This window comes from Cyprinodon tularosa, unplaced genomic scaffold (genome assembly GCF_016077235.1).
Source record: "Cyprinodon tularosa strain WSP-4 unplaced genomic scaffold, ASM1607723v1 ctg355, whole genome shotgun sequence".
In the NCBI taxonomy this organism is placed as follows: domain Eukaryota; kingdom Metazoa; phylum Chordata; class Actinopteri; order Cyprinodontiformes; family Cyprinodontidae; genus Cyprinodon; species Cyprinodon tularosa.
Window position 1 is genome coordinate 1,319,574 of NW_024039069.1, and position 25,165 is coordinate 1,344,738.

The 25,165-nt window shown below is 37.0% G+C and overlaps 1 protein-coding gene across 2 annotated transcripts in view; it reads right to left on the reverse strand.

Moving 5' to 3' along the window:
• glra1 (glycine receptor, alpha 1) overlaps positions 1-25,165 on the reverse strand; it is a 167,665-nt gene that overhangs the window by 24,833 nt on the left and 117,667 nt on the right. For both annotated transcript variants that reach the window (XM_038295419.1, XM_038295420.1), the window contains 4 exons: positions 21,344-21,426; positions 20,613-20,750; positions 5,767-5,981; positions 810-956 (listed from right to left, as the gene is read on the reverse strand). In XM_038295419.1, the coding sequence (XP_038151347.1) occupies positions 810-956; positions 5,767-5,981; positions 20,613-20,750; positions 21,344-21,426 (583 nt within the window). The remainder of the gene's footprint in view (positions 1-809; positions 957-5,766; positions 5,982-20,612; positions 20,751-21,343; positions 21,427-25,165) is intronic.

A 25,165-nucleotide genomic window follows, 5' to 3' on the forward strand; every position in this document is an offset into this window, starting at 1 on the left:
CGTATTAGATTACGTTTGTATCAGTGTTTTTACAGCACTACAGGCTGTTTGCATTTTACACACGGTCGATGAAGAAAGTAAACCAAGAAAAAAAAAAGATCAATGTTTACTACTATCAGGTTTCAATCCACTCTCAGTGTTTATGCACCGTGCTGCACTTTGAATTATTGATTCATTTTTAATTGAATGTCTTCTTATTTGAATTCTAACGTGTAGCAATGGTGAGATATTACTAATTTAAAAGTCTTTCTTTTTCATCATTACAGATTCTGTAATTTATTATTCTGTTAATGTAACCCTTTGCTGGATTAAAATGACATTTTTCCTTATATTTCATCTTTTATTAGGATATTTTTCAAAAATCTGAGAATAGTCTTGTTTTAAAAAAAGCTGTTTCTTTGCCGTATTTAAACATTTCTTTGTTTCCATTTTCCTGTCAGTTTGTATGCTTGAATTCACCACAAGCCTTTTGCTGTGCAGCTCTATATACCCTTCAATCAGCAGTCCACCTATAAAAGATTGATTCCTCATTTCTCTACCAGACAGTAATCAGCTCTGCACAAAGAACAGAATCAAGCAAGGGCTGAATGTTTTCAGAATAATCGAGCATAGAGAAACTGAGAGTTTTATTTTTATGCTTCATGTTGAAAACAAACATCTAATAAATTAAATGGTTTGATGTGAAAACAAAAGAATCAATCAAACATACATAAAATTGCCCCATTGAAAAATAAAATCCTGCTGACATTAAAGCTTAAGCAGACTTAAAAAGCCAGTCTGTTAAGGGGAAAAAAATCTGAGGTGTTTACCTTCATGTGTCGTTGCCTCCGTCTGAAGCGCAGCAGCTCCTTGTGTTGGCGGGCGATAAAGTTCACGGCGGCATATTCCAACAAGGCCGAAAAGACAAACAGCAGACAGACTGCCATCCAGATATCAATGGCTTTCACATAGGACACCTGGAGGTAGTTGGAAACATAAGAAAGAAATCATCAGATAGACCAAATCTCAATAGATAAACAGATCCTGTTGCCTGTTTTTTAAAACTATTTTCTTTTTTGATGTTGTTTTTTGTGATTCAATAGCTGTTTTTAGATAAAATAGGGAACATGGACTGAAAGGTAACAAATAAAGTCCCTATGGATCATTCTATAAATACTTTACACCCTCTCCTATTGCATCGCTTCATCTATACACTGATTGATTTGTAAAACCTTTATCAAACACCGGAAAAATACAATCAACTGTTTAAAATCTGATAAAATTATGAGTGTGAATCTTTGACAGACACACTGACTGTAAGTTCACCTTGTGACTCTAATAGGAAACCATTTATCTTAGAGCAGCTATGGGACCACATTGGTTTGATAATCATTCATATCTAAAGAGGTACAGTAAAAAGGAAACTGGTCATTCTAATACAACTGTTCTTCCGTAAAGGTCTACAACAATGGCCATTTGAATAACATTCACCATTAGCTAGTCATCAATAGCTTAAAAAATTACAACTGCCTAAATATGTAAATAAAGGCTGGCATAAGGCTACACCCAATGAGGAGAATAGAATAGAAATAGTGAAGAACTGATAGAAATAGTGGCATTTTGGGTCAGCAGTTCTCCAATTCACTATTTGACTCTATACACCAACTGTTAAGTGCGAAAAGGTCAATTTTCTCTCTAAAATCACAAACATGAACAAATATGTGGAACTCAAAAAATGGTGCTGTAACTATAATAGGACAAAGAATGATCTGTTAAGCTGTGGGCTTATTCCCTCCATAGTCTTTAACTAACCTTTGCAAGTTCTGACATCAAACACCTTTCCAAAAACAGGAATGTACAATGAGTTACCGTTGGGTGCTTTTTATGGATTGGTAATCCAAACATGACTGAATCAAAATAACAACATAGATAAATAAGATGGATAAATAAAATAGATAAATAATAAAACTGAAATAATTGCCATTTACTTCAGGACCAGTTTTTGAATTAAGACATTTCTTACATTCAAATGTTTCCATCAGAAGTTGTAGCGAATACTTATACTTCATACCTGCAATACTACTAGGCCAGTGAATGACAGAAGGAATCAATATTTCCAGATTTATACGCTGCTTACAGGATATTGGTTTGTGGCTCCACACAGAAGTTAGTTTCTGTTGCATTATTGGAATCCAAAGGCTACTTGCTCCTACATCCCCTAGGATATTGGTGAAAAGACTGATTGGGGCTTGGTACACTGATGAGTACATAGTACTTCAGTCTTCCATGGTGAAGAAGGAACTAAGCTTATAAAACAAATCTTTCTATTTGCACGTCCCTCCTGTGCATCACTTCCACTGGCTCTACTTATACTGGCTCCTGCACTCAGCCTGCTTTGCATACATTTGCAAATACAGTTATTTTTCTTTACCTGCTCACATGGTAGCATCATCAGAACTGAGTAGTGCCAAAATGTAATGTGAGGCTTTGATCAAGGAATTGAAGGGAAAAGTTAAACTAAGAGTCTGCATTAATATTATTATCACATTAGTGTGTCTCAAACCCAAAAAATTATCTTACCATTTACAAATCATAAGCTTTGCTTGAATAAAACCAAAGGAAAGAAAAAAGGAAATGTCAGCTTTGCAATTTACAGGCAGGCGGATGAGCGATCTAATTATTCACCTATAGTTCAATAGCTTCACTGGCTTCATCTTGCTTTATACATTTAAGGCCATCCATCACCCCTCTTCATACCTGTCCGATCTCCTTACTAACATCCCCTCCCTGTCTCCACGATCAGCCTCCTCTCTATCTCACTTTGACCACCTGCTCATCTGACTGCTATGGAGCTAAGGACCATCTTCTTATTCTGCCCCTGATCTCAGGATGCTCTGCTGACGACAGAAAAATGTCTCTTATAAAAACATCTATCTATATAAGAGTGCTTATCCAAAACAACCACAATGTTCCTGTTATTCTGTCATTTGACTTTTCTAACTTTCTGGCTTTATCTCATTGTATGTTGACTTTAGGTACCTTAGTAAGGGACCTTTAAATAAAATTCTTTATTAGCAGTTGAATATGTTCTCTTCCTCCTTCCTCCTCCTATACCAAAGATCAGGCAAAAATGAAACATCTGACATCAGATTTGCATCAATACATGACATCGGATTTGCATCATTATATGACATACATAGAAAAAGAGCTGGGAGATTAATTGATTTTAGCTATGAATCAAATTATCTGTTGATAAAGATCAAATTTTTGGAAAATTTAGATTTTATTCCGTCAATGCAGTCCTCGGACTGCCATACCTGAAATTAACATAATTTAATCTGTTTTTGTTCTTAAATATGAACTTATAAGTAATAAACTAGCTCTATGTGAAAAACAAATGGCTGCAAAGAGTTAGTTATATTTTCATAGTTTTTAGTGAAAAATTGTTATTTTATAACTTGAATTTCGTTGCCATATGTCACATCCCAAAAGGGACGACTGATATAAAAACTAGGTTTTGAAAGTTATGTAACTCATTTTTTTATTATTGTGTTATAAAACTTAAGGGAGAAAAAAAGAAATCGGTTAATCAGTTTTGGTAGGAAAACCAATCAGAAATTCAAATTTTCAGCCCTACATCAAAATCTATTCATTTTTGTCTCTCAAGAGTGTTTGTTTCAGAAACATATTCAAAGCATTTTTTACCCACAGCATGAAGAGCAAGCAGGCAGAGAGCAGATGCCCACAAGCAAACAGCCTGCAACGGATCAAATCAGCCAAAACCCATGAATCACCTTTGATAATCGGGGAATTAGACCAACAGCTGCACACACTGCCTACAAGTTCAGCTGGGACAACTAGTTGTCAAAATATCAAAATAACTCTAAAGTGATTCAGCATGTTGTCAACTCAAATATGTTTAAAAAATTTTAAATATGAAAGTGGGGTTCTATTTTAACATTGCAAAAGAAAATATTTACTTTCACTGTCAGATTTGCTACAGATATGCAACTGAAACCAAAACTGACTGGATGCATGGACAGTAGAAGTGTGCATGCACAGTAAGAGGGAACTACCAAAAACAACGAGCACAAAGAGAAACTTTAGTTGAGCATGTCACAAAGAATGGCATGTGGGACAACCAACAGATAAGATGATGAGGAATCTTAGAAAGATTGTTCATACCTATTCCTTACACATTAACCTTTTTCATTTGGTCTATTGATGTATAATGTATTTAGCATTCACTGGCTATGCCTACCATTGATAATTTAGTAATTTAAATAAAAATCCACACAGCTCCATATGTGTAAGAAAAATCAAAACTGAATTAATTTTTAAAATTGTTTCCTTGCTGATTGAAAAAAGTTTTTTCTTAATTGAATCATTGTAAACCAGATTTTTGTGTACATTCCTTAAAAATCATGACTGAAGGACCAAGATTCTTTATCTAGGTGGCTAGATTGAGATCTTTGTGTAGAGCAACCTAGTCTGACCAACCAGAATGACTTACACCGAATAGACGGATAATCAGTGTGGAGAAAAGCCGTTAGAGGCTAACGGCTCCTCTCCACCCTCTCCTAACTAGAGGTCAGATTTAAACCAGTTAGAGTACTTAGAAAGTGACGCAAAAAAGTTCTCAAACACTGAAAAAAATAATGCTACCATGTTTGGCAATTACTTAATCATATTTAGTTACTTTGTGCCCTATCCTGCTAGCATGAAACAACTGTGTTAAAGTAACTAAATAGGATTAAGTAAATGCCCAAAAACGGTTGCATTATTTTTTTGGTGAAGCATCCATTTAGTGGTTACAGAAAATCACTGCTGTATTATGGGTAATTCTGATACAAGACCAAACACCTGCCTCTTGTGCTGTCATTGGTGTAGTCTTTTTTTAGCCTCTTAACACCCACCCAATTTGAAGTGTTCCTTGCCTGTTTTACACAACCAAATGGAAAAGCAAATAACTAAGGAACTGTAAGCCCACCTTACATGTGTGATACATGATAATGACTCTGTAAGGATAAAGGACCTTTACTTAGTTTCTTTTGAAGGCATGTCACACTTTGAAGACACCAAAAGGCGTTCTCAGAACTTTTTAGAAGGATCTATAGATCATATGACCTTGGAACCCCCTGGAATCTCTCATGCGCAACAAGATACTGTTGCTGCGGAGAGGATTATCAAACTTCCTTCTTGGTTCTGTCACCTTCATCACATCATCTAAGATAAGCAGAACACAGCAGGTGGATGGATGAACATCAGCACAGTGTGCCTCTGCTGTTTGGTTACATTTTCAAAGGAAACACTGCCCACCTGGTTCATGAATGTTTTTCACGTCCACCTCCATTTCCAGACCAACCTGAAATGATGCAGCACGACATGTGTAGGTGTGTTTGATATCAGTCACACAGATTTGCCTGAGAGTATGCGACCGAACCGCATGGAACCTCAGCTGTGGTGTGTGATTATTGTTATGACAGCTGAACTGCAGAGGAATTACGGTTCACTTGTTCATTTTTCAGAGCGCACGAAACTTCAACAGAAAACAAACTTAGGGCGAGTGTGTTTGGTATAAAGCTTCCCTGGAATCCATCAAGGTCAAACAAGCTCATTTTGCTCTATTTTAATTTGAAAAGATCAATGGGCTTCAAAAATATATTATTTAAGAAATTACTCTCACAGTTTTATTGCCATTTTCTGTCATTCCCTCCCATTTCACTTAATTCCATCATATACATATAAGTGACTGAAAAAATGTGGGAATGTCTGATTTCTTTGCACCTTGGGCAGGGAGGCTCTGGAGCCAGAGCTCTGGGTGGTCATGGTCAGCACGGTGGTGATTCCCAGACCAACACGGGCAGGCGCTGCATCCATGTTGATCCAAAAGGAAACCCAGGACAGGATAACGATGAGCAGGGATGGGATGTACATCTGGATCAGGTAGTAGCCCATCTGACGCTCCAGGTGGAAACGAGCCTCGATGCAGGTGAATTTACCTAAAACAGCAGAACATGGTCATTCAGCTTTAGTTTGACACGTTAGACATCCTAGTCAAGTATGGTACAGGGACCATTTGGGGCCCTCAGAGAAACTGCACGGGCCACAAAAACACAATCCATGAATGGTATGAATTATTTTGCAGAAAATTTACGTGGATGGATATATTAAATAGTTTTAGGCTAAGATTTTCTCTAACATATTTGCTCAAAGAGGAAAATGTAAGATACCACACCAAATAACTACTAATTTTTACATATTTCATTTTACATTAAAACAAAAGCATATAATAAAAGCAGACTTTGTTGCACTATTGATAAAACTTGGACTCATTTACTGTTTATCGAATTCTTGTTAGGTTAGAGTGGAGCATTGTAGGGTTTCCTTTTAATAGGGTCTTGCAATGATTATGCTAGATTAAGGCTGAATGATTTTGCCAAAAATCTAATTTGCGATTATTTTCCACCAATATTGTGATTGCGATTTCATTGCGACAATCCTTTCCACTAAGCACAAGCATGTCGGTGTTTTACTCCAGGGTTTCAGTTTTTTAATGACCTTGAAAGCCAGCTTGTCCAGAGTCCAGCGTTGCAGGATTTTAGTTTTAAACTTCCACAAACTAATTCTTACTTCTACTATAAAGCATTAATCTAGGTGCTAGCTGCAACGTTGTAATCGTATTGCTGCCACCTAAAGGGCTGGAGGAGGAAATTTGGTGCCTATGGAGGAAATTGAGTGCCTATGCAATTGGAAAATTGCATTTTTCTAAATTTTGATTCTATTGCAAATGCCATTAATTGCCCAGCCCTATGCTAGATGCTTATTATGTTTCAGATCTAAAATGATTTACAAATGATCTTTCACAAATATGACTTTTAGTTTCTGCCCATGAGACAAAATCTTTGACAAAAATGTGAAGAGACTAACCCTGTGTGAGACACTAAAGTAAGTTGCTTCCTTTTAGTTAATTGTCTTAGACTATACAATTAAAGCAATCGTTTGAGGTCTTAAAGCTATATCATACAGTACAGAAGCAGTTGGTAGTAATCAGGACAGAACAGTGGCATATAAAGCTGTGGCTTTCCACCTGTAAGCAATTTAATCCACTGGGATATTTCAACATGCACCTGGTGTATCTGTGCAGAAATCCTCTCTAACTTTAACCTCAGGTTCATAATAAGACTTCAAAAATCTATAACATTTTTGTTTCAGTGTTGCATTTATCTAATCCTGAATATGCTATTGGTAACAGTTATACAGTATAGTTTTGTCCTGTTATGTATCCTTCAGTTTCAATGTTTAAAATGTAGTTTTGTTATTACATTTTATCTTTGCATGCTTCCATGTTACCTTTCACCTTTCTGCTGATGTTTCTATTTCCAACTTTGTGTTGCTGTAAACCCTTATTACCCCCAACATTTACAGAGTGCATCCCCTATCACTACCATTCACGTCTGCTGAACATAACCAAATGCTGTGAGAAGGTCAACTATCATATATTTTAGCCAGTAGACACAACACATTTTTACTAAAACAAAGAAGGTTTTTTGAGCCGCCCCCTAAAAATTCAAAGGCACTACCATTCTGATTATGTAATGTCTGTAACAACTACCCCTCCACAGCAAATTTGAAAGGGTTAATTTAACTTCATTGCAAACCTAGATTTAAGGGGAAAAGCAGCCCCAAAGTAAGGACATTAAACACACCACAATTTTACCACAGCTATAATGGGTAGCATCAACAGTCAGGCCTCAGAGGTGACAACGGCTCTTTTTGACAGGATAAAGTAAAACAGGTACGATATGGGTTTCTTTACTAATAATGAGCTATAGTAGCATCGTTTTCCCCTCCACATCTAAAGAAAATGAGCCAATGGAGGAGAGAACTCTTAACGCCTAAAAGTGGTCTTACCTCGAAGTGACTTTTTTAAGGTCAGACAACATATTGTTGTTGGCCTTAGAAAATTAGTTATATTAACATTACATTTAGTGCAGCTAAACTGTGTGTCAAATAGAGATTTTAGGCTCGAAGTGATGCTTGTACAACATATTTATGGTTCACTAATATGAAACCATTTTTTGGAGAAATGGGAGCACTGACAACGCTTTTTATAACCATAGCATACATTTCAACACCTATACTTTATGCTGCAGGTAGGGTTGCCACCTTTCAGAAATGGAAATAAGGGACGCGGGGGACCTAGAGATACTTTATTTTCACGGGGGAGTCTGGGGGATCCCCCCTAGAAAATTGTGTATTTCTTAGATGCTATTTCCTGTAATTTCCTGCATTTTAACCAAATTGTGTCCCATTTCAGCTCAACACAGAACCATACTTTGATTTTGTTCTTTGAGTGTGGCTTGTATTTCTTGCAATAAGGTACAGCCAATTAAAATAATTAATAAATGGAAATTTTAGGTTTGCACAGTATAATTGCGCACAGGAATCCCCGTATAAAACCACTGCTGTGGTTGGCCTGCTAGAATCTTTTTAGGCTATAGGGAAGATTACATTATTATTATATTGATGTTTTTTTTTGGTGCTTATTTTTGGTTTATTTTTGTTGTTAGTTACCCAGTGTATTAAATAACTCACTTTGTTGTTCTATACTTTTCCTGCCAACCTGCTCTGGCCCCCCACGGTCTCCGGCCCCCACTTTGACAACTACTGTCCAAGATCATGATGGATGTATATCCTTACAGACGAGCACAGCAGCAGTACTACAATGAAAATAACACGCTATGCACGCTTAAATATTCTGACACCCATTGCAATGCATACAGTATAGTTCAAAGAAATATGAAAATGCAAATTAAATGGGCTCATTTGACAGCATTATGTTAAGTAATTTTAAGAATTAAAAATTCTGATTTAGTATGTTGGGGGATAGTAAAAATAGCCAGAAAATGTACAACAGGCCTATACAGCATGACTGAGTGTTCTGTAGCTAACACATTAGTGTACAGTATATATGTTGGGATTTACTCTTGATTGCACATATTTAGTAGCAAAATAAACATTGCCATTCATAGCTAAAAAAATACTTAAAGTTTGCAAAGTTATACTGCCAATAATGAATAACATGAGACATAACATAACATGACATCAAAGAACATGAGATACGCCTACATAGACCACCTCTTTACAACTTGAAATGGCAACAATTACCTTTGATTAAGTCAAATATAAACTTGAATGGGAACTATCTAGGCCTAAACTGGCAATGGCATGGAACTTGGATGTATCACTTATTTTTCCATGAGTACTTTCTGTTACTCCTTGCAGCACTGAGTAACTCCCTGTCTGCCAGACTGCTGGTATAAAACTCTGAGAAGGACTGCTCAAAGTTGAGTGGGATGAGGAGTTTACTCTTCCTAAGCTCTACAGAAAACCTGTTCCTGCTGTTTGTCCACTTGTTTATCATCTGTGAGAACACCCTTTCCACATATCCGGTGGATGCTGGAATGCTGAGGATGTAACTCATGGTCGCCAACAGGTGGGGCAGGTTGACTAATTGAAAGAGAGCCATCCATGCAAGCAATAGATGCTTTGAGTTGGCGTGCGCAGGTGCACAGTTTGTAGAACTACAACTAAACATGAGGACCGTGACCAGGAAACCATGACAACGCCTCAAGGACAAAGATTACCGAGTGGAGAATGCGTTAGACAGACAAAGTCATAAGGGGAAGGTGAATCAAGAACAGTAGACATCTAAGCCCTAGCTACGAGAGGGAGGGAGAGAGAATCAGGACACGCAGACATGGGTCACACTTACAACAGTAGAGTTGTTCTGTGTGCAAGTGCCACTGAAATTACAGTTTGTTTAGTTATTCATGAAAATACAGAACAAAAAGAGTACCTTATCAGTTCAAAACGGGACACGTAATTTAAACTTCCAAATACTGGACGATTCCGTATTGCAAGGGACCCGAGCTGCAGGGTATCAGTTTTTTAAGTCAAAAGCAGCCATTTTACATAGCAGCTAATACACAAGCACACTTTTAAATCCCTTCGTTTTGGAGGGCTTTAAAGTACTGCTCTCAGCAGTAGTTCTTGTGTCTTTTTTGCTTTTTCCAAAATAAATCACATTACATACCATTGCTAATTTCAAATAGGAGCTGCAGACTCTACTGTTTCAAAGGTAACATTATCACTGAACAGCAATGTACAAACTCATGTGGAAAAGACTTGGGGCCGGATTTATCAAGATCCAATTTTGCGTGCAGTAATTTGCGCTCACAAACTGGAATTTTGCACGAGGGGCTGAACCATTGTTTGCGGGTGATTTAACAAGAGTGATTACGTAACTGGTGGCAGGTGCAAAACTGTTGGAGACGCCCTATTTAAATTATGGTTTTGCGCGTTTTGTGGTTTGCGGCAAAGTAGTTTGTAGTTTGTACAAAAACTAGTGCATTAAAAAATTTAAATCTTACAGTGACCCCCAACAAAAAAAAAAATAAAATAAAAAAAATAAAATATATATATATATATATATAAAGAAAAAACTTTGGCAACCTTTATTACCTAAGGTGGTATGTGGCTGAATTTCTACTTCACTGCAGTAAAAAAAACAAAAAACAGGTGTTTTGTATTGGCCTGTAGAAAAATGCACATACCAAATGGCTCACAAGAAGTGACTGTGGATGAGATTACTGCGCTTATGCATCCCCGCAGCATTGGCATGTTGCTCCACAGGCGCAGGGGGAGAACCCCGACCCCGTCGGACAGCACTTCGGACAGATTGGGAGATCCCAGCTCTCACTGCAACCGTACGCTGGAATGACCCAGAGGCAAAAAAGTGCAACGTTGCAAGGAGTTTTGTGATATCTGGTATTGCGTGGGTCCTCCTTGTGGCTGGCTCCAAATCCATTCGGAGTTCCCCCAACAGCTCCAAAATGGCAATGCTGGATTAACGAAATGTTTTGATGATCGTTTCCTCCTTCATTGCAAAAATATTCACACGGAGTGAAAAAATGCGTTCTCTGCGTCTCCTTGCTTCATTTCGACGTCTCCTTCTTGCGACAATAACCGCTGCCATGTGTGCGCAATTACGCATACAGACCATTTGCACCTTCTTTTGAAACATGTTAAATATAGAGTCAGATACCGTTAGCAAAATTGCTTTCAGGTTTAATAAATCACTTTGCGAGTGCTAAATTAATATATTTACATGTTCTCCTCCCACAAGACGCACTTTTGTGTGTAAACGCCCCATATTGCATATTCATTGCAGAAAAAGTACTAAATGGATAAGAGGCGCTATTTAGCACGTTTTAAAGACCAAATCCTTTTAGCACGCTGTTGATAGATCAGTTTGTACATTTTTTAGCGTGCGCAGTGAAATAGCTCACGTTTTTATACACGCAAACCTTTGATAGATCCGGCCCTTGGTTTCTAAAACAGCAACTAACTTTTGAGAAAAAAACATATTTTTAGGCTTTGCTCACGTCAATCACACCTAGCTAGTTGGTGCTCTTCCAAATCATTTTAATTGCAACATTTAAATTACCATAAACAAAAAACGTTTATCTGAAAGATTTAAATTCAGTGTCCAATTGCTACTTTGTCACTCAGCCACAGGACAACATTTTTGTTTAGGTACAGCCTATCCAAGAAAAGACATAAACACAGATATTTTATATTGGCAGATGCAGTATCTGAAGCCTCGCTGCCCTTATAGTTAAACAAAAAAGGAGAAAAAGATCACTGTGGATAGGAGGAAGGAAATAAATAAATGCACACTTTATCTTAAACAGGATAGAGTCTGAGATTGCAAAGATCTGAACACAATTAGTACATTTAACCCAAAGGTTTTTAATCATTTACTAAAATGAATCGGAAACCTAAAAGGTAACAATGTCTAACCACACTTCTTCTGTTTTAAACAATATTCAGCTTTGATTGTTTTTATTTTTTAAGTGTCAATTCACAATGCCTACATGATTAGCTTTCTTCTAACAAAGCCAATAATTTTGTCTCATTCAGTTTGCTGTTTTAGAGAACAGACATATAATTAAAAAAATGGGTAGTTGGAAGAAAATAACACAGTAAAGCTAATATGAAGAAAAGGAAATGAATGAGCTGCCACTCCTCGACTTTGATGAATAGTTCAGACACACTGAATACATGTTACTGCAGACCACAGGATTAAAAGATGTTTCTGTTTAAGGAGATATGGTGTCTTTACGAATTTAGTTATTAATGTTCTAATTCCCATTTTTTATTCCGAACACTTTAATTATCTTATTCCCTATTTGTCTTTTAGAATCAGGCTATATAGACAGAATGTCTCATTTCAGTTCAAACAAAGGTGTTTTGGGTCTTGTGCTGCAGAGTGCCACAGGCACTGTGAGTCCTGAGGCTGGGAGGGTTAAAGAAGTACTTGATGCTTGGTTCACAGCATTTTGTTATCTCCCAGCTCATACGTAGGAAACAAAGTCCTTCCTAATCCTTTAGTTTTTTCTGAAGCTTAAGAGTTTTTACACCTAATACACAGACAGAGTTGGGTCTTCAGCTACCAAAAGAAGAAAGATTTGTGTAAACAGATTTTGCAGCTCAAGGAACTCTGTTCTAAACAACATGAAGTCAGTATGGGATCACAAACAGGAACTGAAAACTGAAAGATGCGGGCAAGAAGCTGTAAAACGTTGCAGATGTTTTCTTTTTTCTGCTTACTGTTCTCTGTCTAAATGTTAACTAATTTTCTAGAATTATTATACATAAAAACAACCTACTGATCTTTTCCAATTATAAGTCGTTTTCTGAATCACCCTATCTTAACAAATACAATAATAATTTGTTATTTTTACGCATGACAATGTAAAAAAGTCATTATAAAAATAAATCAGTGTACACGATCTGGAGGAAAAACTATGCATAGAGAGAATTGTTCTAGCATTCTGAAAATATGCTGCATAGCAAGAACTAATTCAGAGTTAAGAGCTATAAGTCCAAAACACCTGCCAGTTGCAAGTCCGAAATTTATAGGGATTTTTCTAATTGTTGCACACAGCAGTTTTACTTGCAGAGCAAACCAAGAGTACTTTGCAGAATTATACATATTCAAGCATTAAAAATACATGTCCAACTTTGTATGGCACAATATGTATGAAAACAAACAAAGAAAATAACACCACACCTGATAAATAATTAATGTATTTAACTTTCATAACATTTTACAAAACCAACGGCCATAATGTATTTCACATATTGGAGTTGATTGATGGTCTACGAGAATGGATCTAAGAATTCTGAATTTCCAGTGGCTTTTTCAGTCCAACAACTTAGGAATAAAACTAAAACTCTGACACGAACAAACTAAACGGATCGGTAGGTCATTATGCTTTGCAGCCTAGATAGCAAAAGCATCCTTAAGCTACATCCCTTCAAAAGTTTTTAACTACTGTATCACCTCGACTGTGTAATGCAAAAATGAATCAATTGGCACAGTAAAATAGTTTAAGACTTTAGACATTATTTGATATTCACATGCTACCACATGTCACCAAATTTACATTTCTCTCTCTTTTTTAGAAGTGTGATTGTTTTACTCTTTCAGATTTTTTTGTTTGAATATATTATTTTTTCCGGAATGAGTACATCTCCTGCAAACGGCATGGGGAATATTATGTTCTGGCCCAAACCTACACTGATAATCCTCGCTGTGTTTTTTCTTCCTTCCTTTATTTCATGGCAGCGGTTCAAACATGTCGATTTTATAACCTTTCAGCTACTTTCCCATTATACCTCCCTTAAAAAATGACAGTTTTTCACCAAATGTTCTGTGGATATTTTTTTTTTTGGCAAGGATTTAAGCAGATTTGTAATGAAGCATGAGAAGTTGCTACACGTTGACTTTATCAGGTTGCTTGACTTTTGGCATCCAAAAGAACTCAGTGTTCACTTTTTCCGCTCAAAAAAGCTTTTCTAGATGTTGTCTTACTTACAAACATTTTTTTTAGCTCTGCCCACAGATTCTTAAAGGGAGTGAAATTTCTGCTTGACAGAGAAAAGGACTTTATTGACCTAAATCTATGTTTGAATCTATCTTGGGGTAAGCTTGGGATCAGTAAATGCCTGGCTTCGAGGCACATCAAGTTGTGATGGAAAGTAGGTGGAATCTAATAAACAGCTTTTTGATTGCAGGAACATTAGGCTACTCACTAACCAACCGTACCTCAAGAATGCAGAGGTACATGCAAAACTGTTGAAGACAAATACAAATTTTCCAAAAAATATTTATAAAGACAAATAGCAATGATGAAGTTCAAGACTTTATTTAGCTGTATAGTGAATCTAACATATACACTAACATACATTCAACCAGTAACATCGAAAAATATGCACAATGACACAACTTAGTCCTTGTTGTTTCATACTGCATATTTTGGTGGTAAAAAAGTGAAGATGTTGGGGATCTAAAAAGCAAGAAGCAAAAGTAAAAAAGGAAAGAGTAAATTCAATAAATAACTTGAAGACATGGAAATATAGATTCTATGACAACGATTCAAAAAGGTATGGTGAGAGAAATGTAAGACTTTTAATTATTTAATATGTGACTTAACATGACATACAGAAAAAACAAATCACCCGAATTCATTATGTATGAACAAATTGCATTTAATAGCTTAGGCGAAGATTTGACTTCATGGGGCTGATGTTCAAAGATTCCAAATAAAGGGTGCTAAATTGCATGCTTATTATTTTTTTTTAATACCTGCAATAAGTGTAATTTGCTGGTGATATACACATATTGCTGCACACATTTTAATCAGTAAACCACTTTGGTTCCATCCCAATCGCTTTGGCTTATGTTAGTATTTTAATAGGGACCTTAAAAGAAAGATGAGGTTCAAAGCCATGAAGTTGGAGCTAATGATGGTCATTATTAAAGAAATAATAATAATTTAAAAAATGGTATTTATAGTGTACCTTACATAGGTAGCCTTTCTCAAACTGCTAGGAACAAATATAAATAAAAATAAAATAAAATAGCGAATAATAAAATATGAATAATAAAAAAAAAGAATAATTATACTAAATAATAAAATAACTAAATTTTAAGTTAAAAAGATAAATATGATAAAATATTAGAAAGTTGTCTTTGTGTTCTGATTGACAGCTCCCCTCTCTCTCTCCCCAACATTGGAGCCTCAATAGATTTACAGCAGATACGTCTCTAAATCATAGGATTTATCTCCACCACCTCCTCCCAACAGGAGCTTGATCCGATATAGGTAGGTAGGCCCATAATAATTTAATAAAACATAACCGTGCAGAAAGCACGGTTATGTTTTATTAAATGGAGGGAGAAAAAAAATCCCTGTCGCTACAAGTAAGTGAAATATACTCCCCCCTGCCCATGTCTTTCTACAAGCTCTTTTGATTCAAGTTTTTTTCAATATGTCACAATATTAAGTTCAGTTAATTGTTTAATTTGGTTTATTTGTATAAAGATCATCTGCTGTCCTGCTGCATTCATCTGTGCTGGCTTGAGCAGTTATTTTCTTTAGTAATTCTATTTTACTATCATTATGTCTGATTGTTCAAATATATTTAAACACAAATAGAATCTCTCTCTGCATGACTTGGCCTTATAGCCATACTTCATTCTCTGGCAATAATGACAGCAGATATTTTTGAGAGTCATTTGGATCCTGACTTACATAATTACTATTAAAGATGCAAAAACTGCAGCCAGGTTTGAGTTTCAGATGTAAGAAATCATTCTACATGTGCTAAATGTTTATGTTTACATGTTAACACATCCTTCACCCATTCATTTGTGTATGAATTTTTAATCTGCATTTTGATGAAGGCCAACATGCAAAAAAATACACACATTGTCTGCTGATCTGCACATAACACTAAGTTTTCTAAAAGGAATTTAACAGGCAACATATTCAAGTAGTGTATTATGCATATTGTTGTTTAGTCTTAGCAGAATTGTTTCATTGTGATTGCATTAGAGTCAAACGTTTTTGCATTATTTGTTTCTTGGGGGGACATACTAAGTGAGTTAAAGCTGTTTTAGAGATTCAAAGATAAGCTTATGAGCATAAAGCAAACTTGCAATGCTTTAAAGAGGTCCAGATATATACTATGACTTTACGAATTTCTTTGTCAGTTGCTTACTCTGTTTGCATACAAGACTTCCTGGATACATTTTGCTGTGCTGTTGGATTATCATATTTAATTTCTGTGTTTTAAACTTAATGCTTGGTCTATTTCTTTGTATCTTAAGCTTTTGAGTGCTTTTAAATGTGCTCATAAATGCACTAACCAAGGATGGAGAGGGCAAAGCAACTCCTAGCGGGAGTGTGAAAAGAAAAAGGAAGTCCGAGATAAAGTATGGAAAAAAATGCAAAAACATATTCAATGCCATGAGTGACGAAACTCAAGTAGTGCTTGTAATGCAATATGAAGTTAAGGTTACCCATGTTAACCTAAAGCCTCTGCAGCTGATAGATTGATTGATGTGTGAGTAAGTACTGCCAGTGGATGTGATGATGAAGAACAATATTTACTGTAACTCATATACCTGGTGCAAATATTTTTGGGGTCTCAAAAGGGACTAGGTAAATGCCATAGGAATGAATGCTTGGCATATATTGTTTATTTTAACACAAATATGTGTTTTCTGTTGATTTTGTATAGGGATAGAACATGACTAGGCCCCTTTAATCAACATATGCAGCAGCTTATTTACATTGCAATGCTGTTGCAGCTATAGTCTTTCAGTTTCTCTAGGTAATGTAATGAGCAACTGGGTCCCCATAATAAAGTGAAAGAAAGCCAGAGAGTAAGATGGCTGGCGATCCATTTAATCAAAGACGATCAATGGAGGCCAGTCCCATCAGTTAGAGTTAACCCATGAAGCCCGGAGAGGATGGGAGAGGCAGCAAATTGGAGGAAAAACCAAAGATAAAAAAAGGGATGAGAGGAGCATGGAGACATTAAAGGGTAAAAAGAGAGATGGAAGAGGAAGGAGGAGGAGGAGAGTTCATGAGGTTGATTTATAGCTGTGATACACTTGGGAGCTTTTAAGTGCTGTCCATATTTTCCATCTGATAAGAAGATTGAAATTATTCAGCCGAGCCCATATCTCACTGTTGGTGGGTTTGTGAGTGTCTACTGAACTTCACACTGCACTGTGATCATGTCTGTGCATATTTTAAAATCCTTTTTTTTTCTCTACACCAGTAGATGTATAAACAGACTGTGTAAAACCTCCTGTGTTTTTTGAATGAAGTTTAAAATAATGGTTAAGATAAAGTAGTATCCTATAAAGTTGGACTGCAATGATAGCTATGTTACACACAAAAAAAAGTAAAGATTAATTTGAAAACGACTTATTCTTACCAGTGTACCTGCTTACTAAGTAAAAAACTGCACTACAGATGCTTATAAATTTACCTAATGTTTGATTATTACTTGAGGATAAAGAGAAACACTCTTTATTACAGATGTCTACTATTCACGGGATAATAGGCACTTATTCTGGTACCAAAATTTCTATATTTTATCTATGGATGAAAGAAGTAGATAAGGCTATCTTAACACTTTATCTTGTAGTTTACTTTCCACAAACATGATTAATTTTATTGGGTCAGGGTTAATAGGAAAGTTTCATGCTGTCATTCAGTTTTATTTTGATAAAAACAAAAATGTTGTCGGCTTATTAGAAAGGTTCGTAGTATCTCTCATTCAGGAAACTCCTTACGGAAATGTACATGTTGATGTAGTTTATACTTTAGCTCAAAACAATGTGAAAAGAGGATCATCTCTCTGATCCATGTAGGTGTTAACAACTTCTTTCACATCCCAAACATATTGTCAGCCAAAGAACAAAAGCCCCCTGCAATGCAGCAGAAACGGTAATTAGTATTTCAAACAGGGGTTTCTATGTGTGTGTGAGTGGGTTGTGGAATGGGGAGAGGAGCTGGGGGGTGAGTGAAGAGATGGAAAGAAATGAAAAGAAAATGCTCAGTGGCAGGTTGAAGGAGAGAGATGGATACAGAGAAAATGCCCCCTCTTCCACAGTGTCACAATAGACTGCAGCTAATAAATCTGTGGAAAACGACACCTTAATTCCCTCTTAATGCTTGATTAGGAGGCAGTGAGCTGAGTGCACACTCAACCCTGCACTCCAACTCACACAAACATGCCGTCACACAAAGCAAATGGCCACAGAGGAGCAGCCCTGAGATGGGATACCAGGGATGCAGAGGAGCAACAGCAGGGGAGGTAAACAGTTTTGAAAGAATTTATGTCACTGGAGCAGTAAGAGGAATAAGAGGAAAGAGGGGTTTAGGGCAAATTTTTGCTGACAAGAACATTCAGAATCTTCATTCTGTTCCAGTAACAGCAAACAGCTCATGTTAACAAAATTCTTGATGAAAGTGTTGCTGTCCCACTGCTTACTAATGAGCTCCCTCCCTCTGCCCGTTGTTCTTTTTATCATGCCACCAATGCATTGACGCAAAAAGCTGCAAAGCTTCAACCAAAAGTTCAGATTTTAACCTTGTATATTTGCATAAAATTGCTCTTTGGAAATTGAAAATGAAAACTACCAGTGAAACCTTTACATTTTGATAGAAAAACTAAAACAGCTTCCTACAAATAATCTGGGTGTTATAGAAAACAGCATTTATTAAAGGGGTCATAGAATGATGCTATAGGGTATTTGGTGCTGGTCTCTGAATAGGGTGTGTAACATTGGTTGGACTGAAAATGGCATATTTGCTGTTCTATGTGCCCTAATTCAAGCCTGGTTAAAAGCCCTAGAATGAAACGACAGGTTTTCTACCTTTTATGGTATGCTCATGAATATTTAGATGAACTTGCGCTGATTGGTTGGTTTACAATGAGTGAAGCACTCACTTACTGAAACATCGAAAGTGTTGATATGGTAGGATGATCAGACGTCCTCTTTTTTCCCAGACGTGTCCTACTTTTCATACCTAAAAAAATGTCCGGGGGGAAATTCAAAATTGTCCGGGATTTTGATCGGCTACAGTGCAGCACGTAGTCGAAACACACCGAGCACCTGAACCAAGTCGTCAGCTCCGGGGTTGGTTTGGGAACCACAGCTGAGGGCGGAGAGCCAGCGGGGGATGGAGTGATCGAACTCGACCCGGTGACAATAACCTGGACACCGGCAGCCCCGTGCGTCTTCTCGCCTTGACCGGACCCCAGCCCCCCTCATGGCTCTCTACTGAGGTCCAGACCAGTCAACGGCCCAGCAGTCGACATTTCCTACGACTTAATGGTAAGCTGGTGTTTTTCTGAAAACAACCACAGACCTCAAATGTCTCCAGTTTAGAAGAACCTTGGCAGGAAATGGCTCCTGAAGCTCTGACTCCAGCCGATACATTGTGAGTCTCCCATAAACCCTTGAATGGGTTTTCTTCATAATCATCTAAAGTCTAAGATGTTTGCCTTTGGCACAACTTTCCAAAGATCTTTCAAAGGGAGGTTTTCTGCATTTATGTATCACTTATGTATCACGAACAAAAAGGACAACTAAAATGTCTACATTCTTCTCCTTGAATATGTGGCCCCTCACATAACAGTAATTTTTTGAAATTATTGTTTTTCTTAAATTATTATTATTAGTTTAGATACTTGATTTGTTTTCATTAGTCTTAAACCATAATATTTAAAATTAGAAATCAATCAATAGAAAGTTGGCATTGGATTTGTGTATTAATAGAACAGAATCACAAACATAAATCAATGTTTCTTTCACATTATATTATATTAAAATTTAGATCTGCACTTGTTGTGTTTGTATATTATACATTGAAGATGGAAATTTGAGACATAAATCGTCCTTTTTATATTTACATTCCAATCAGCCAAATCTTCATTGAAACCTTTTTTTTCCTCAACAACTTTAAGATTTCAGCGGGTCTGTCAAACAAACAGAGTTGAAGGAACAAAGTTCAAGGAAGAACCTTGGAAAAATAATGCAAATCAGTTGAAAATATCCCACTTTGTGCCGTTTGAAAACCGAAATGTTCAAACGTGTAGAATGAAATGCATTTGTATCTTTTCTATTGTTTTTTTCTACAAACATTTCTTGTTTGTACAGGATATTCAATAAGCATGAAATGAAAATGTTCAGTCTGATGGGACCTGATCCAATCAGTCACAATTCTGAGCATTATCCCCCAATATATCCAAACCAATGAGCTCTCTGTTTTGTGTATTTGTACCGCAGCCAGCTTTAAAACATATTTATCTTTGTCTCTGTTGGATTTTCTCTGGAGTGTCAGACATGTGGGCTGGAGTGGACAGATGGTTTTCAGCAACATCTCATGGAGAGAGAAACAGAGCGTAGCGGCAGCCCCCAGTCTGTCCCCATCGGCAGCTTCAACCTCCAGTTTTGTTGTTTTGATCTGTCCTTTTTATGTCCTTATTGCTCTTTAAATTCTTTACATTTCCTTTTTATTTTATTAACCTGCCTTTACATTTTTTTCCTTTTTTCGAATACAACTTAATATTCCATCTCTTTACTGTACGGTTTTTAATAACCAACTAAAGATACACACACAAAAAGTAACCCTAAACAATGTTTTTTTTCTGTGAAAAGATATTTTCCTACTTGAAACTGAAAATAAGTATACCTGTGTTGTAGTGCTTGGTGCAATAGCGCAGATCCTTCTCTTCCTTAAGTATAAACTGAGGTAACGTCAGGCCGTCTGCCACTTGCACGGCTCCTTTCTCGTCCCACTCAAAGATCAGGTCATTCATAGTGTAGCCAACTGTAGAAGAAAGCAGAGGGTCAAAAAATCTGAACCAACATGTAGATCATTTAAGAAGGATGATGATTTTTCTGGTCCTTGCTGAGTCACAGCAAGACCTTTACCTCCTGTATCCATAATCAATATAAACCAAACCATGTTTTTGGTGTTTGCTACCAACAGAATAGTTGTTTTTACCTATTTTCCAGCAAAAATCTCAAGAAAGAAGGGGTTTAAGAGGAAGAGTTCCACAGCAAAAACTAGTTTTTTCAAACTTACAACCAATGCTGATGCTCGAATCAGAACATTTGCACTATGCAGCTTTTTTGTCTTTTTCGAGAAAGGTGTTTGAAATGTGTCCCATTGAGAGAAAGCCTCTAGACAAGGTTTTGGTTTAAGACTGACAGCTCTCAATTTCCATGTTGTGGCTGATCTGTGTAGATTCACATAGTTCTCAGAGATGCATTGACAGCCTCTCTGTGTACTTTCGCTGATTTCCCTCGGTCCATTAAGAGAATAGAAAGGCAGCAGAGAAATCTACGCCCAATCCCTCAACCTGTCATCACAGCGATTGATTGGCTGATGCCTGTGCTTCAGTGCGTGTTGATACTCACAGCTCTCCAGCTGCATTATGCAGGTCTGGACGTCCATGGGGAAGTTCTTCAGATCCATCGGACAGGCAAGGATCAGAGTTATTCTGCACAAAGAAACAAACAAGATTTAAGCGAAAACAAAAACATCTTAAAAGTTTTCTCTTTTCCTCAACCTGGCAGGTAAATACCACCATAATAAATTCAGATGTTTTTAAAGATAATTAAAAATGTTTTCTTTTATATACATTATAACATGTAAATAATGTAAAATAGATGTTGCTAAGATGTGAAAAACAACAAAAACCAGTTCTGCATATTTGAAAGAAACATACAGATCAGTAATTTAGTATTGGCTGGAATGTATATGAAAATTTCAGATTTTGTATTTGCATCTCATCTAGACATATCTTATGCTACATTGAGACCGCAAGCAGCAGAAGCAGCAAAAACGCGCGTGCTGCTTAATTTTTGATGCTTGTACAAGTTTAGTTCTGACGTGCATATGAAGCATCTTCGCTGCTCTAGCTGTGCAGTCAAAAGGTGGTCTAATGCGTGTTGGGAAGAGCTACCCTATCCTTTCCTTGCCTGTAACAATGGCAGTTATATTTGCTGTTATAAGTGGGTAAACAGCAGATTTAATATGTTTTTAAGTAAAAAAGTCCACCTGAAAACTTTATCTGTGAAGTTCATCCAAATTACGATCCTACCTTCAAATATTATTTTGCTGTTGGAGCTGCTCAAACCGGTTGTACGGTGGGTCTCTGTCACTAGGAATCCCGTTCAACAGCAGCCTCTGGCCCGGTTGCCTCTTTGCAGTTTTCTGCTACTGTTTGCAGTGGCTGGAAGGCATTTTTAATGAAATTAAATGAAACTACAGGCACCAGAATAATAAAATCGAACATATTTTGCTGGCAGGTTTCGACATTTGAAGTTAATTTAACTTTAATAAATAGTTTCAGAAGAGTGATCATAGTGATCTGCATCAGCAGTGCTGTGTCTGTCTCCCTGCCTGCTCCCAGATCAGCTTCTCTGATTGGTTGATGTGGCGCTTCGAGGAGCAAATGTTAAATTTTTCCAGCAATTTTTTCTAACTCCAGCAGCTGCTGCTTCTGAAGCGCTTTGTGTGCCTCAGAAGCTCAGGACACGCTGCTTCAGCTGCTCAGACGTACTGCTCCCGCTGCTCAAAGCGCGCTTTGGGACGTTTTGCTGTGCCTTGATGCGCGTCAACCATTGGCTTTGCATGTAAATTAGCTGCTTCTGCTGCCCCTGCTGCTTGCGTTCTGAACGTAGCATTATGCTACAACTTGAACTTTTCCTGCTCAACGCGCTACATCAACCAATCAGAGAAGCTGATCTGGGAGCTGGCAGGGAGACAGTCACAGCAGTGCTAAAGCAGATCACTGTGATCACTTCTCTGAAAAAGTTAATTAACGCCTAATTTAACTTAAATTGTTGAAACCTGCTGGCAAAATATATTTGATTTAATTATTCGGGTGCCAGCTGCTGCAAATAGTAGCGGAAAACTGGCAAGAGGCAACCGGGCCAGATGCTGCCTTTGAACGGGATTTCCAGTGACAGCGCACCGCCGGTGTATGGGGTCTGAGTGGCTCAGACAGCAAAATAATATTTGAAGGCAGGATCATAATCTTGATGAACTGACTGCATAGATTAAGTTTTCCAGTGGACTTTTGCACTTAAAAACATATTAAAACTACTTTTTACCCACCGATCACAGCAAATATAGCTACCATTGTTACAGGCAAAAAAAGGATAGGGTAGCTCCTCCCAACGTGCCTCAGAGCCACTTTTCAACTGCGCAACTAGAGCAGCAAAGATGCTTCAGCTGCAAATAAGAAATAAACTTGTACAAGCATCAAATGAAGCAGCATGCACGTTTTTGCTATAGGCTACCTGCTGATTGCGGTGTGAACATAGAATTAGTCTGTTTAAAGAAGGAAAATTTTTCCTCATTTAAAGACTCACTTTAATAAATACTTCTCATAACCTCCCTTTTACACAAAGTGTGAAAGCAAGCCCTAATTCCATATGCAATTCTTTTGACTCACAAACTAAATAAGTATTGAAAAAAATAATGGATAAAATTGTAACATTTGAATCAAGGGAGTTGAAAATACAGATAAATGTTTGCAAAACCCAGGAAAACTCTAAAAACTACTGGACAGGTAAGAGTTTGTAAGATGCATTAGTAGTTAAAGGAAAGTAACATGTGAAAGTAACATGTTACATCTATAGTTACAACTATAACCGCAAAATGCTACCTGGCGGTTCAAAATAGTATCTTGCAATCTCTGGGAAGCAGCTTGGGGATTTCAATCCTGGCAAATTACAGTGAGTATAATATAAAGTCTGGGGGAAAGGAAAGCTATCTGTGTCTGTGATCCCTAGAGATCTAAAAGTTCTTTGAATGTGATCTGTACATTTTTGGTCATAACCCTTAAATTCAGTAAATGGAGGCAGGTTCTGAGAAGCTACTGATCAGATGTATAGAACCTCACTATATGTCACTTTTATAAAACAAAGCCATATATTCAAGGGCAGCCTGAAGAATAATATGACATTTCTGAAAAAAATTCTAGAAAGTAGCTTTTCAGTTTGGCAAAGCCTCAAAATTTCACCTAAACGTTCATTTAATTAGGTTTGAAGATTAATAAACAAATTTTCTGTCAAATAACTTTTTAATGACATCTGAGGCACTACAAATAAACCACATAAATCATGTAAAATTAATTTGTAAGTTTTGTAAAATAATTCAAAAGTTTAGGTTCCACAAAGTAAACCTTTCAAACTCCATGAAGTGAAATTGTTCTTAGAAACAGGAATATGAACCCAAAGCTCCAGGAAAAGTGTTCCCAGGGCAAAATACCAGGAAAAATAGCAAACCAATCCCCCCAAAATAAGGGTATATAAACTATTTGTAAAAATGTATGTTTTATTTGATTAAACTAACAAAGTAGACAAGAAAACTGTGTCTATTAATTTGGGAAAGAGTCTAAAATAAAGCGCCTTTCATACTTAAACACAGCTGCAAATTATGTTAAGACAAATTTTGCCCACTTCCGTACTTTTTAAAACTGAAACTTTGTTCAACATAACAAAAAAGATAATTTAATCCAGTAAAGAAAAAAAAAAAAACTATCTGTGTCTGCAGAATTAGACTTTATGAGGCTGTCCCCACTAGGAGAAGCTGAGTTGACTCCTCAGCTTTAGTCCTTCTGTTCTTCTCTGACCGGACACCGACTGCGACAACTCTCCCATCCCGTCCGGCTGATGCACCAGATAAACTTTGCTGCGTCTGCACATCCTTACAAATCCTTGACAGGATGCTGAGTATGTTTTGCTCACATAATTTAACCAGCACAGATGTCCCACTTTCTAAGTAGTCGTTTACCTCTGTGGTTTTCCAATTTTCTGCACAAAGTATGTGCCCTTTTCTAACCACCACAGCTTGTAATCCATAACACCTCTGATCCTGTGTTATCCTCTGAGTTTACGGAAAATCCCCCCCAAACTTCTTTCTTATTGAAGTTTAAATTAATTTCTTCAAACCTGTATTTCTATAAAATGATTATGATAGTTATGGTTACATAAACAGCAAATCATTTATAGTTAAATTATGCTGGGGTTGTTTATGGAATAAAGGACGTGAGGGTGTGAAAGATTTTCCGAGCAAGCTGTGGGATACCTAAATGTGTAGAATTTTACGGAGGAAGATGGATTCAAAATCAGTCCTGTTTTATTCCTGCTGCTGTTGAAAGAGGACCGGCACCAAGTCAGCAGATGAAGCAAAAGAGATTGCTGGTGGAGCAGGTGAATGGATAAGAA